Here is a 15338-nt window from a genome sequence, read left to right on the forward strand (position 1 = left end):
ATGAGTGACGAAACGTTTCTTCCACTGAAAATGTCCAGATGAACAGAATCAACCTTTTGGGATTTACTTACCTGGATAACTGAGCATGCATCAAGACATATAATGTGCTTACATTTTTTAGATGTTGGAATTGAGTATATTTATTTTTTATGGTCACAATGATACTGATTGAAATACTGACCAGTATTCAGGTTTTTCAATTGTTGTGTCCATTCATTGAAGTGTACATACCTGCATATAGTGTGCCATGGCAGTCCTTTAAACATGGAAACTGATCTACTATTGATGATGCGAAAATTGCCTTTATTCCTAAAGTTGGGCTGTAAGCAAGACCAGTTGCATTTAATTGGTTAAAAAAATTGGATAAACAAAAACTTCATGTAAAATAAACAAACACAAAGAGCAGAAGCTTTGGGGGGGGGAAAGAACCCAAATATCTTTAACTGATCCTCTTTGTCTTCATCAGCCCAGTGCACACACTTCAGGAGCTGCCACTGGTGTCATTTTACTTGGGCCAGCACAGCTCAGTGTCCCTGACGTTCTGATCAAGAAGCCCTAATGTAGCTACAGTGACAATGCCACACACAAAAACCCCAACAACAACAACAAACCTTAACTTATTTCGTTTATCTACAAGAAATAATCAGCTTTCTCCACAGCGCTCCATTAAGTGTTAAATAAGTATCCGGGTCATGCATCTTTCATGTTTGGATATGTGCTCGTTTTCTTCAAGACTGGCAACCAAGGACATCCCGCTCAGGTGCACCTATGGATGTTCTAAAGTTAAATAATTAAAGTTAAAACCATTTCAATGTCAATTAACATGGTCAATTGTTAAAGCAAAATATAACATTTCTCATTTTTAATTTTTATTAAAATGAATGTATTTAGACAGACCCAGCACACACTGGAGAGATTATATCTCTTGGCTGGCCTAAAGTGTTCCCAGGCTTGGGAACGCGTGTTCCCAGAACTGGATATGTCTAACCTTATATGGTCTTGGTGGCCTGTCTGGGCCTCTGGGTTATCTTTGCAAGAAAATTGGCCACTTCCTTGATCATGCTTATCATGATTTTTGTTTGTTTGATCTTTTTCATGTGTTAATGATGCATTTTCTTGAAAGGATACTTTCATTTCTGTTTATAGATTAGTTTCCACACAGAAATGGAAGAACTGAGGCAGCAAATGCAAAAGCGAGTCTGTGCTTTCTGGGAGGCACTTCTATATGTGGAGCTTCATTTGAAATGGGTCTAGTTTGTTAACAGGAAATCCACCATTACATGGGCAGGAAATGCTATCAGACAAAGAAACAAGACACATAATGGAAACAGATTCTGATAACATTACAGCTGCTACACATCATGCAAGTTTTCTCACAAGGAGAGAGGAAGAGCCTCACTGACAGAGTGATGTCTCTTACTGATATCCCCAATAAACAAAAGTTGTGTTGTATTTCAAATAAAACACTTTTTTCGAGAATATGCTGCTGCTGCCTTTACAAACTGAAAACTGAGAAACACTACATTATAATACCAGCAGGCTTTGGACTTGCATACTGATAAATTCAAGATACAGCTGTTCATATTGCCAAGAAAACTATCCTCATTTACTGGAGAAAAAGTAAATGTTTCCACTGTTTTCATAATTCCATAATTATGAAAAAGTTATTATATTATACATTATGTGTTTTCCAGTTGACAAAATACAGGAACTATGGGCTAAAAAAATCAAGTTCTAAACTCCATCTATATGATCCAATCAGTAATATCAATTTGAGAATCGGAGTCTAATTAAAACATTTTCTTTTGTAATTCTTCTTCTTAAAGTTGGGCTGTGAGCAAGAACAGTTGCATTTAATTGGTTAAAAAAATCGGATAAACAAAAACTTCATGTAAAATAAACAAACACAAAGAGCAGAAGCTTTGGGGGAAAAAAAAAAGAACCCAAATATCTTTAACTGATCCTCTTTGTCTTCATCAGCCCAGTGCACACACTTCAGGAGCTACCACTGGTCAGAATCAGAATACTTTATTGATCCCTGGGGGAAATTATTTTTTGTTACAGTGCTCCATTATAAACCAACATAAACCAACATTAAGACAAGACAGACAATACGCTAACTAAGAATAGTACAATATATACATATATATACATACATAAGTCACTCATAAATAAATAGCTGGAAAAGAAACGTGTAGTTGTAGCAGTAACCAGTGTGTTAAGTGGATGCGTTGTACAGGGAGATGGCCACAGGCAGGAAAGATTTCCTGATAGAGAGTGCGAGGACAGTATCAGGTACCCAAACCTCTATGAGAAAGGCAGCGAGAAAAGACTAATGATCCAGCATGTGGAGCCAGTCATTCCAATAACATGGACAAGTACGAAAAGGTGAAGAAAATTGGGGAAGGTTCATTTGGAAAGGCTATCCTGGTCAAATCCAAAGATCATGGACACCAATATGTCATCAAGGAGATTGGCATATCTGGAATGTCCAGCAAAGAGAGGCAGGAATCTCGGAAGGAAGTTGCTGTTCTTGCCAACATGAGTCATCCAAACATCGTCCAGTATAAGGAATCTTTTGAAGAGGGTGGCTGCCTGTATATTGTGATGGACTACTGCGAGGGTGGAGACCTATTCAAAAAGATTCTACTCTCAGAAAGGGGTACTGTTCTCAGAAGCACAAATCCCAGATTGGTTTGTGCAGATCTGCCTAGCGCTCAAGCATGTACACGATCGAAAAATTCTCCACAGAGACATAAAATCACAGAACATCTTTTTGACAAAAGATGGAACAGTTCAGCTTGGAGACTTTGGAATTGCAAGGGTGCTGAACAGCACTGTAGAACTGGCAAGAACATGCATAGGAACACCATATTGCCTGTCACCAGAGATCTGTGAAAATAAACCATACAATAACAAAAGTGATATTTGGGCCCTAGGGTGTGTTCTGTATGAAATGTTCACTCTTAAGCATGCATTTGAGGCTGGCAACATGAAGAACTTGGTTCTTAAGATAATTCGTGGGTCGTACCCTCCTGTGTCTTGTCACTACTCCCAAGAAGTGCGATCTCTCCTTGCACAGCTGTTTAAACGCGACCCTCGAGAGCGACCCTCAGTCAACAGCATACTGGACAAACCTTTCCTCTCCTGCAGGATTGAGAAGTTTCTCACACCACAGATCATTGCTCAGGAATTTCGCCATACTTTTCTTCACAAGCAGCCTAAATTGGGTGTGGCACAGGTTCCATCAGCCTCAGCCCAGAAGATTACAAAACCAGCCGCCAAATACGGAGTGCCTTTAACTGTGAGGAAGGTCCCAGATGGAGCCAGAAAGCCTGCAGACAAGAAACCAGCTGGAAAACACAAACCGGCCCTTCTCCCAGCAACCCCCCAGAGAAGAGTGAGTCAAGTGGAAGAAGAGAGGAAAAAACACGAGGATGGCATCAGAAAGAAGAGGATGGAGATGATTGAGAAAGAAAGGAAACAGAGAGAGCAAATGTTCATGTTGAAAGCGGAGCAGATGAAGAGATATGAAAAGGAAAAGATCAATCGAATAAACCAAGCTAGAGAACAAGGCTGGAAGCATGTCTTGAGTTCTAGTGGAGGTAGCAGCCCAGAGAGAAAGTGTTTTGTAGGAGGTGGAAAGAGAGGTGCACATGTTGCTGCTGTTCAGGGTTCTACTCTAGCTCCTCTCCCAGGTAAAAGCTCTTATGAACACTACCATGCAATCCTCGACCAAATGGCTAGACCGACGCCTAAAGATGTCAGCAGGGAGAGCTCCTCAGCTGGACCTTGCAGTCCCATTCGTGTACCAGCTGCTGCAGGCACAGTGCTTCCTAACGGCCCTGCTCGACGACTAGACCATGACGTAATCAAGAGAGAACTCCACAGGCTGCAGCATGTTTCCAAACAAGCCCATATTAGCAGGCAGCGCGGTCAAATGGCAGTTGGGCGAGCCTTTCAAGTTGAGGAGTTTTTGCAGCGGAGGAGGGAAGCTATGCTCAACAAAGCCCGTGCTGAAGGACAGCTGGAGTACTTGGCAAGGCTCAGACAGATCCGCTTGCAGAACTTCAATGAGCGCCAGCAGATCAAAGCTCGACTCAGAGGAGAGAAGTAGGATAGCGATGGTTCTGACAGCCAGGAGTGCAGTGAGGAGGCCGAGCTCAGGAGAAAGAAGATAGAGGCTTTAAAAGCACAAGCTAATGCCCGTGCAGCTCTTCTGAAAGAGCAGCTAGAGAAGAAGAGGAGAGAAGCATATGAGAGAGAAAAAAGGGCATGGGAGGACCATCTTGCAGCACGAGGGGTCAAAGGTGGCATGGTGGGAGCAAATATAGTGGCCTCAGAAGCAGTATCGTCTACCTCTGATAGTCCTCTTCCACAGCCAGGCCCCTCTCAGCCAGAACCAGCTGCCAAAACTCCAGCCCTGCCTACACCCAAACCCTCCACCCCAGCTATATCCATGACTGCTGCCCTAAAGAACGTTGGAGCAATGACGCCACTAAAGGAGAGCTTGCCTGAACCAGAGTCTGCAACCATGATCCAGAGTGAGAAGAAGCAGATTCTGCGCAGACTTAACCAGAACCTTAAAGCTCAAAGCCCAGTGGAGGAGGTGGAGGAGTCTCCTTCGGCCCCAGCAGAATCAAGTCCTGCTCCAACCCAAAACCAGTCTGATACAGACAAGCGCCCCTCTTCCAATGAAGACCGGAAGAAGTGGGAAGCAGCAGAGCTACCTGTACTTCCCGTGGCTCAGCAAACTTTAGAGGAAACGTGTGCCACAGCAAGCACCACTTCAGCATCTCCAGATGGTAGGCCGTCCTCTGGTGGTGACAGGAAGAAGTGGGAGGCAGGAGTTCCACTTGTCCTCTCTGCAGCTCAGCAAACTCTAGAGGATACATCACTCATGACCATTGAGCAAACAGCGGGCGAAGTTATACAGATGGCTGTGCTACAGGAAGATGCTCCCAGGAAGATGTGGGGAGCAAGTCCAGACTCTCAGGTGCTGAAGGTACTTAAGGAGGCAGAACTTCAGCCACTCACTCAGCCACTGGAGACTCTCACCATATGTGAGGACGAGTCTTCTAGTCCTGTTAAATTAAACCAGATGACAGCAGAAGCTGGCATTGTGAAGATACCTAAAGAAGTGTTACCCCCTGTAGTGGCTGAGAGTCCTGCAGCTACAGATGTGGCCTCACATCAAGAAATCTCCATGGCTGCTGCAATAGAGAGCCCAACACTGCCAACCAGCTATCCTCTCAGCCCAGTCCTCCATGGATGAATCATCCTCCTCTCTGGCCTCTCGCTCACGCTCTGTCTCACCTCTACGCTCCAAACACCAGAATGCACTCCTCATTGGTCTTTCTACAGGCATGTTTGATGCCAACAACCCCAAGATGCTGCGGACATGCTCTCTACCAGACCTGAGTCGACTCTTCAGCTCTCAGCAGGACGTTACAGTGACTGGCGAGGCTAACGTTGCTCCAGACAACAACCTGGAAATTGAGGACCTGGATGAGGCAGGAAAAGATGATGACCAGTCTGAGACAGAGGATGCTTATGAAGATGAAGATCTGCGTGACATCAGGGCATCCATGGAGAGACTGCTGCAAGAGGAGGTTGGAGCTGGCGACTTTAATCGAAACCCTTCTGAGAGCGGAGACCAGGAGCTTTTCAACAGGATCGCAGCTGAAATCAATCAGGACAACAATCAGATGGCGGTAGACGATGATGACGATGAAGATGAGGATGAAGAAGAGGAAGATGATGAAGGCGATGAGGAGGAAGAAGAGGAGGAGGAGGAGGAATGCTCAAATGGAAGTCCTGCTGATGAGGAGGCAGGGGAATTGCTTACCAATGGTGTGGGAGAGGAGAACCACAGTAATAACAGGCAGCTCAATGAAGAATGGCATTCGGATGGCAGCGGAGAGATGGAGCATCATGACAGCATCTTCAGCCGTCTGGAAGAGCTTCGGTTCAACCTGGAGCAGCAGATGGGTTTTGAGAAGTTCATTGAGGCCCACAATAAGATTAAGGCCATACATGAAGATGAGGACGAGAATATTGACCTGGGCTCCAGTTTGGTCCTAAGCATTCTGGGAACTGAGCACCAGCATCTGTATCCCAACATCCTTCATCTAGTGATGGCAGATGGCGCTTATCAAGAAGATAACGATGAGTAATGTTTCGTGCAATGGAGCTGCTGGCAGCTTTGACAATCTGCTAGCAATCTGATGTCTTTCTGTGACACACACGATCGGCAGAAGGATCTATGCATAAAGTGTCCCAGCCTCACATTTAACAGTGTTTCAGGCACACTTGCATGATGTATAACTAATACACTCAAGACTGTACTTCATACTTTGACTATCATCACCTGACACTCTTTTCTAACCAGTGTTCTTTAAAAAGTGCATTATGGAAAAAGACATGTGTTGTTGTTAACCAAAGTTTACTGCAAAATCAAGTAAATGTTTCGTCCACATCTGTGAGTGAAAGACGCACATGGGTTGTCACGATTAAAAGCATAGACTTTGTTGTGTTTAACATTGTTGTTGGTTCAGTTGGACTCTTTGGTGGGTGAAGATCTGGTCCTCTCAGGTGCTCTCTTTCTGTCCCATCCTCAACCACAGCTTCAGAACTTTAACCAGGTGAGGATTTTATTCAAAACCAGTTCAGCCTCTTTTTCTTGTGATTGTTGTCACCAAATAAGAAGTTAAATAATATCTAAGGCATTTTCCATGTTTCGTACTGCTTGGGTTAAATTAAGCAAAGTTAAACATTTTTGTGAGTGAGACTGTTGTATATGTTGCCAAGGAACTGTAGCAAGACTGTGGTTGGTGTGACGAGTGGAGCAGGAGTTGTACTGATGATATAACTTGTCATATCGACGCTAACAGTAAATCATTTTTGTTTCTAAATTTAAATACTGCAGAACTTTATATGAAATAAAAACCTTTTTTAAAGAAAAAAAAAAAAAGGAAAGATTTCCTGTCGTTCAGTGGTGCTTTTCGGTAATCTCAGTCTCTCACTGAACGAGCTCCTGTGACTGACCAGCATGTCATGGAGTGGGTGGGAGGTGTTATCCAACATTGTCTTTATCTTGGACAGCATCCGCCTCTCCGACACCACCTTGAGGGAGTCCAGCTCCATCCCCACAACATTGCTGGCCTTACGGATTAGTTTATTAAGTCTGTTGGCATCTGCGACCCTCAGCCTGCTCCCCCAGCATGCAACAGCATAGAGGATCGCACTGGCCACAACAGACTCATAGAAAATCCTGAGCATTTCTGGCACATGTTGAAGGACCTCAGTCGCCTCAAAAAATAGAGACGACTCTGGCCCTTCCTGTAAAGTGCTGTGGTGTTTTTAGCCCAGTCCAGTTTATTGTCAATGTGTACTCCAAGGTATTTATAGTCCTCCACAATGTCAACACTGACCCCCTGGATTGAAACAGGGGTCAAGTGTTTCCTGGTCTTCCTGAAGTCCACGATCAGTTCCTTGGTCTTTGCCACGTTGAGCTGCAGATGATTCTGCTCACACCACGTGACAAAGGAGTCGACCACAGCCCGGTACTCTGTCTCATCATCCCTGCTGATGCATCCAACCACCGCAGAGTCATCAGAAAACTTCTGAAGATGGCAGGTCTTTGTGCAGTGGCTGAAGTCTGTGGTGTAGAGGGTGAAGAGGAAGGGGGAGAAGACAGTCCCCTGTGGTGCCCCTGTGTTGCTGATCACCTTGTCAGACACACACTGTGGGAGACGTACATATTGTGGTCTTCCTGTCAGGTAATCAACAATCCAGGACACCAGAGAAGCATCCACCTGCATCGCTGCTAACTTATCACCCAGGAGGGTCGGCCTGATGGTATTGAAAGCACTAGAAAAGTCAAAAAACATGACCCTCACAGTGCTCGCTGGCTGGTCCAGATGGGTGTAGACACGATTGAGCAGGTAGATGATGGCGTCCTCAGTTCCAAGACAAGGCTGATAAGCGAACTGAAGGGGATCCAGGTGTGGTCTTACTATGGGTCGCAGCTGGTCCAGGATGAGCCTTTCCAGGGTCTTCATGATGTGGGAGGTCAGTGCCATGGGCCTGTAATCCTGGGGGCCATTGGGACGTGGCGTCTTTGGTACAGGGACGAGGCATGATGTCTTCCACATCACTGGGACCCTCTGCAGACTCAGCATAAACAGTTTATGAAAGACTCCACACAGCTGGGGGGCACAGGTCTTGAGGACAAGGGGACTCACTCCGTCTGGTCCAGCAGACTTGCTTGAGTGAAGTCTCCTCATTTGCATCTCAACCTGGTATTGAGTGAAGGTGATGGGTGGGGGAGGGGTGTCAGGAATCTCACAGGAGGCAACATGTGAAGAGAGAGGCTGGCACAGTGGTGTGGCTCTGGATTCCAGGCTGACTGCAGGTGAGGTTGTGGGGGTGGGAGCAGACACTGTGGTGTCGAATCTATTGAAAAACAGATTCAACTCGTTAGCTCTATTCTCACCTCCCTCAGCTCCCCTGCTGTTGGTTGGCCTGAATCCAGTGATGGTCTTCATGCCCCTCCACACCTCTCTCATGCTGTTCTGCTGGAGTTTCCACTCCAGCTTCCTCCTGTAATTGTCCTTAGCCTCTCTGATCTTGTCCTTTAGTAACACCTGGACCTTCCTCACCTCCTCTTTGTTGCCCCCTCTGAAAGCCCTCTTCTTGTTGTTGAGGAGGGCTTTGATGTCCTTAGTCACCCACGGCTTGTTATTTGGGTAACAATGAACAGTCTGAGCTGGAACAATGGAGTCAGTGCAGAAAGTTATGTAGTCTGTGATACACTCAGTAAGCTCATTGATGTCCTCGGTGTGAGGCTCACAGTGTTTCCCAGTTGGTCACCTCGAAACAGCCCTGTAGTTCTGCTATTGCCTCCTCTGACCACCTCCTAATAGTCCTGGTGGTCACAGGTTCCCTCCTCACAATTGGCACATAGCGGGGGGTGAGGTGAATCAGGTTATGATCTGACCTACCAAGTGGGGGGAGGGAGGAGGAGCTGTATGCATCCTGTCATTTTACTTGGGCCAGCACAGCTTAGTGTCCCTGACGTTCTGACCAAGAAGCCCTAATGTAGCTACAGTGACAATGCCACACACAAAAACCGCAAAAACAACAAACCTTAACTTATTTAGTTTATCTACAAGAAATAATCAGCTCTCTCCACAGCGCTCCATTAAGTGTTAAATAAGTATCCGGGTCATGCATCTTTCATGTTTGGATATGTGCTCGTTTTCTTCAAGACTGGCAACCAAGGACATCCCGCTCAGGTGCACCTATGGATGTTCTAAAGTTAAAACCATTTCAATGTCAATTAACATGCTCAATCGTTAAAGCAAAATATAACATTTCTCTTTTTTAATTTTTATTAAAATGAATGTATTTAGACAGACCCAGCACACACTGGAGAGATTATATCTCTCGGCTGGCCTGGGAACACTTTGGCGTTCCCAGAACTGGATATGTCTAACCTTATATGGTCTTGGTGGCCTGTCTGGGCCTCTGGGTTATCTTTGTAAGAAAATTGGCCACTTCCTTGATTATGCTTATCATGATTTTTGTTTGTTTGATCTTTTTCATGTGTTAATGATGCATTTTCTTGAAAGGATGCTTTCATTTCTGTTTATAGATTAGTTTCCACACAGAAATGGAAGAACTGAGGCAGCAAATGCAAAAGCGAGTCTGTGCTTTCTGGGAGGCACTTCTATATGTGGAGCTTCATTTGAAATGGGTCTAGTTTGTTAACAGGAAATCCACCATTACATGGGCAGGAAATGCTATCAGACAAAGAAACAAGACACATAATGGAAACAGATTCTGATAACATTACAGCTGCAACACATCATGCAAGTTTTCTCACAAGGAGAGAGGAAGAGCCTCACTGACACAGTTATGTCTCTTACTGATATCCCCAATAAACAAAAATTTCAAATAAAACACTTTTTTTGAGAATATACTGCTGCTGCCTTTACAAACTGAAAACTGAGAAACACTACATTATAATACCAGCAGGCTTTGGACAAACAAAGACTAACAAAGGCTTTGGACTTTGTTTTGTTTTTGTTGGCGTTTTTTTTTTTTTTGGCCTGTATTTAATTCCTTTACAAATAAAATCTGGGAATTTAATCATATTATTATTTTGTTGTATGTCAGGGTTGTGCCAGATAGGTGTACGTTTGCATTGCTTGATGTTTGAAGCTGATAAATGGTAGGTCTTAAATCTCTAGATTATCGCATAGTGCCTGTTCTAGATCTAGCCAAAGCTCATCTAAGAGGGTGTGTTTTAACCATTCTGAGATGAACTGTAGCCTGTTGGCCAGGAAGTATTGTTGAAAGTTAGGTAGATTTAGTCCTTCTTTATCCTTGGTCCTTTGTAGCATTTTTAAGCTGATACGCAGGTGTTTATCTTTCTAAAGGAATTTAGAATTTAGATCTGAACCGGTCTGGTGATGGTTTACTTGGTATCATTGAAAGTAAATAATTGATTCTTGGCAGGACCATCATTTTTATTGAAGCGACCCTTCCCACTGGGTAGAGATATCCATCTATCCAGGTCCAGGCCTTCTACTTTCTTTAGAAGTGGGATGTGGTTTAATTTACTTAAATCTGCAAGCTTAGGAGAGACATTGGCTGACTATGGAAACAGCTGATCAAAAGAAAAGAGAAGAAAAGAAAGGAAAAGGCTATGACATCATACTAAATCAGCACATTGACATTGACAGTTTAAGCAGGTGTTAATACAAGAGAATGTGAATGAAAAAAAAAAGTGTGGTGGATTCTTATCTGGTGTGAAGTCAATAAAATTGGGAGTGGTGCCTGGTGGCAGTAGAGCTGTCCGTCCACATATGGCCGGTCCTTGGCGATGACAGCGAGGGAGCCCTTTAACCATGGAGGCAGTTCTGTTGCCTACATGGTAGAGGGTGACTTTACCTCAACACCTAGACAGAAAATGAACACACACACTTTTTAATCTTTGCAGCCATCATACTTTACTATCTTTTTCCGCTTCACTTTATAGGAATAGAGGCCCATTAGTTGTTTTTGTCACATAAAATACTATAAAAACCCTCAATAAAGCAAGAAACAATAACAGCATCATATTTTAAAGTTTTGTATCATGACTTTAGTAAGACTTTCAAAAAACCATCATAAATGAACTGTACATGATAGCACACTGCTTGGTATCATATTTATTAAAGTAATTAGGAGGAACTGTGTGATTGCGCAACAAAAATTTGTCACGCTACTCTTTTCTGATTTCTTTCTGTCTGTAAACATGTAAGTATGTTTAAAAACAAACAAAGATAACAAAATGAAATGTACAAAACATAGTACTATTGTATTGTGCACATTAAATTGTGCATCTGATGTCAGTGATATACATTTTAATTTAGTTTTTTAGTTTTAAGTTTTAACAGTTTTAATGTCTTTATTCACATTGACGTGTTTCTACACATAAATCAACAACTGTCAGTTAATATGATTACCAAAGAGACAAAAATCTCAGTTTAGTGTTTTGTGTTTGCGTTAGACCTGATATAACAAAGACAATGAAAAAGTATGACAAAAACTTTCTTGTCAAAGTTTATAAGTCAAGTGTTCAGTTAGCTTTGATTTAGAAGCAGCACAGTATGAAAGAGAAGTTTTACACATACAGAACATTTAATACCAGAGACAGATGCTGACTAACATGCTACAGTTCATCTTTATTATTTTCTAGTTGTGTTAGTGTTGCCATCACACTGCGTAGTTTCTCTTCATTGTCATTGATTTCTGCAGCTGTTGTCTCAAAGTACTTATTCATGTACTCCTTGCTGGCTCCCATGAAAGTCTTTAGGTCATCCATTAAATCCAACACTGGTCTAAGCAGTGATGTAGAAATCAACAATGGCTTCATAACTTCAGACCAAGGATCCATGAGACGTCGAAAATCATCAAAGATAGCTGGAACATAGGCTCTGTCTAAATTATTTTCAGCCTGGAAGACAAAAATAAACCAAATTTATGTAACAAAATATACAAAAATAAGTAACTATGTGCAAAAAGACTTTCATGTAATGGGAAATTATGTTTGGTTTTAGTTGTTATAGCAATACATATTTTTCTGTTAGCACTCTGTCAATATTCATGTCCACAACATCGTTGACAGACTCACCTTCCTTCTTGCTATTTCCTTTTGTAATGTTTCAACGTTTCCCTTCAGCTCCTCCTGCAAAACCAGAAAGAACGTCAACAAACACGCGCGTGAAACATGTAACTGTGACTAAATGAGCATTTTAAAAGTAAAGAGGAAAGCTTAACCATTAATCGGTCTGTAAAAGTGTTTAATTAGAAATTAAATTCTCTATTAAAACAACAACAAAAAAAGAAAATTAATAACCAGTTTACCAGTTCGTCCTTGTTTATCAGTGCACTTGAAAGATGGAGAACACACAGCAAAGTCAAAATCATAACTAAGCCTTTGGCAGTTGTGACACCACTCATGGTCAACTGTGCTGCTGCCATCAAAGTTTCTGAAAAACATAAGTATAAAAAGTATAAAACAACAAGTATAAATAAGGATTTGTAAATAAATGTACAAGTAGAGATTATGCATGAAAATCTGCCTGCAATATTTTTTCATGGTACAATGTTGCTGTTCTTACCTGCCAGTGACAAACGAACTGATGAATGCTGACAGGAAGGACTGACACACAAACTCACACACAGAGTGGCCCCTCCTCTATGACATGGCTCAGCTGTGGGTGGGTCAAAGTACTTCTTTCATTTCAATTCCAAAAAGTCCCGTTCTGCTGTGGGTTCATACTAGCTGTCTGTCATCCTGGTAACAGGGTAAGGCTTGTCACTGTGAAACCTTAAACACCTAGTTAAAAATGTAATAAAGTAAATATTTGTCAAATACAGACAGCTTTTATTTCATTATATAGCGACATGTAAATGGTTTAAAGCAGCTCCACATTTATAACATTTGTATCTGTGAGTGTATGTTCAGACATTCAGACTGCAGACATTTCTGCATGTCTTGATCACATTAAAAGATCTGTCTTAAAAAGATTGTTGCACATACTTCCTATCGTTTTAGCTAAAAACATCTTCAGCAAATACAGTTTGAATACTCACTGTCACTAATGAGCATTGAGAATCAGAGTAATGTGAAGATGAACAACTGCTTTTCACAGGGACAGCATCAGATATAAGGATAAGGATAACTCTTTATTGTCATCGCACAGTTATAATTTGTACAATAGTACAGCAAAAGTGGAAACTGTCCCACGTCGGCACTAAGCAACTAAACACAACACAGGAGAGTATTTATTGGATTTTTAAAAAGTGAGAAATGGTATGAACACAAAAGGTATGAAATTGTTATTGTTAATGTATCTTTATTTCAGACATGTACAGCAAACCAATAGATACAAGTACACATGCTTGCATTTACGTGTACAAATACATATGTAAATACACACACGTATGTGCTCAGACAAAACAACAACAAAAAAGAAACTAAATAAAATAGAGTCTAAATGACATGAAATTACAATATTAAGTCTGAAATGGAGTAGGAAGAAGTATGTACATACTCATTAATCCCTATCCCATGCACAACATTCTGTTAAATCCCACTATTCATTGTTTAATTGCTTTAAGAGGCTTTGGATTTAATTTTCCCCTCAATTCATCCTCTGTACATTTCCTGGTAACACATTGTATCTGGCTTTGTACATATTTTTTTTGCAGTTTTATATTTTATAAAATCCATAAACTTCTGAATTTTTAATTTCAAGAACAAATTCAAGAAAAGTTAGGAAGCAAGGTAAGACTGTCATCGTCTCCATTGTAAGTGGGCGGGGGAGGAAGCTACAGTTAGTACAAGAAGCATCAGCTCTGATTTATTTTAACTTTAGGGCTTGACGAAGAAAGCTCAAGAAAAAAATCTTCACATGATACAGATACATACAAATTACATACAAATGTATAATGTTTAAATATATATTCGAACATTAATGAATTATTGGTCAATATCAGTAAAGCAAAAGACATTCTCTGTTTACTGCAACATTGTGTCACATTAATTTAGTAAAGTTCCAAATGAATAACTTCATGGGGATATAAGCTCTTTGTCGCACCCAGCTCTCTATTTTTGCAGCAAACTCATCTTCTTGTTTATTAAAGTTCTTAAATTCTTCAACATGTGCGAACAGATGTTAACGATTTCCTTCAGTGGTTTGGAATCAGGCAATAATCTCTTCACCATTTCCAGCTGATGAGCGTATTTCTCCAACATTTCCTCAACACCTGATGTTGATATTATGTACATGAATTTTGCCTGAATGAGAAAAATAAAAGTTTTAGCAGAATCACAAAAACAAATCACTAATTATCAGATCAGTAAAGGTATGCTGATGTTATTGGAGTTTTTTGTTACTGATGTAATGAATTAAACACTTTCTCAGTCAACGTGTGAGTAACATGGAGAGTTACTGACCCACCTTTAGCCTTTGTTCTTCTTTTATAGCTTTGTGCAGGGTTTCCTTGAATAGTTTCTGAAAATGAAAGAAGCAGAGCATAGTGAGTGTGACAGCCGGTTGAGGAACACATTGAAAACCACAGCAAAAGAAGAAAATTCTAACAAGAACATATTATATATGTAAAACTAATTAACAAAGGCATAGAAAACATTAGCATTTACCAGTTTCTCCTTGTCATTCAGTGAACTTGAGAGATCAAACAGTTTTGTGATTGTTTCCTGTCTATATTTGTCTTCTGCCTGATGGAAAAAATAGCACATTTAAATTTACTAGATTATTCTGCATCCTGTACACTGCAGTTACTATACTTTCAGCATATCACTATAGACAGTTCAATGTAAAATGCACTCATTAAGAAAATACACAGCAGATTTAAAAAAACTAACTTGGAGCCTAAGCAACTCACCTTCCGATTGTCTGCTTCTTTTATCGCTATCTTCATGTACTCCAGTATCTATAGTTCATTGCAAATAAAGAAAAAAAATAACAGCAGTTAATGAGCTTGTAACTGTACATGTACACAGAAACGTGTAACGGTTGTATCATAAAAGGGAATTCAGCAAGAATGAATTCACCAGTTGGTCCTCGGGATACAATGAAGTTGAGACTGAAATGAGGCACAGCAGAGATAAGATGAGAAATAAGCCTCTGGCACCAGCTGGTCCCCGGGTTCTGGAAAAATCTGCTGCTGCCATCACTTGTAAAAGTGGAACAGTGCTCAGCTTGAGAAAAAGTTGAGAAAACAAAGAAATTTGGAACAATAGATTGTTAAAAATGTAT

The 15338-nt window shown here is 41.4% G+C and overlaps 2 protein-coding genes and 1 pseudogene across 2 annotated transcripts; 1 reads left to right on the forward strand and 2 right to left on the reverse strand.

Moving 5' to 3' along the window:
* Positions 1-2288: 2288 nt before the first annotated feature.
* LOC147335890 (serine/threonine-protein kinase Nek1 pseudogene) lies at positions 2289-6302 on the forward strand (annotated as a pseudogene).
* Positions 6303-11182: 4880 nt separating this feature from the next.
* On the reverse strand, positions 11183-12539 carry LOC147335891 (uncharacterized). The gene is made up of 3 exons (XM_086287564.1): positions 12418-12539; positions 12185-12238; positions 11183-12007 (listed from the first exon to the last, which is right to left on the reverse strand). Exons 1-3 carry the CDS (start codon positions 12532-12534, stop codon positions 11723-11725), a joined length of 456 nt encoding a protein of 151 aa, XP_086143690.1. The 5' UTR covers positions 12535-12539; the 3' UTR covers positions 11183-11722.
* A 1421-nt stretch (positions 12540-13960) lies between these two features.
* LOC147335892 (uncharacterized) lies at positions 13961-15307 on the reverse strand. The gene is made up of 5 exons (XM_086287563.1): positions 15134-15307; positions 14965-15012; positions 14720-14797; positions 14520-14573; positions 13961-14356 (listed from the first exon to the last, which is right to left on the reverse strand). The coding sequence occupies exons 1-5, from the start codon at positions 15251-15253 to the stop codon at positions 14165-14167; spliced, it is 492 nt and encodes a 163-aa protein (XP_086143689.1). The 5' UTR covers positions 15254-15307; the 3' UTR covers positions 13961-14164.
* Positions 15308-15338: the final 31 nt, after the last annotated feature.

The sequence above is a fragment of the Aulonocara sp. 'chitande type north' Nkhata Bay genome, linkage group LG3 (genome assembly GCF_057382095.1).
Source record: "Aulonocara sp. 'chitande type north' Nkhata Bay isolate Kocher_YH1m ecotype deep benthic linkage group LG3, A_spYH_male_GT1.1, whole genome shotgun sequence".
Classification (NCBI taxonomy): Eukaryota; Metazoa; Chordata; class Actinopteri; order Cichliformes; family Cichlidae; genus Aulonocara; species Aulonocara sp. 'chitande type north' Nkhata Bay.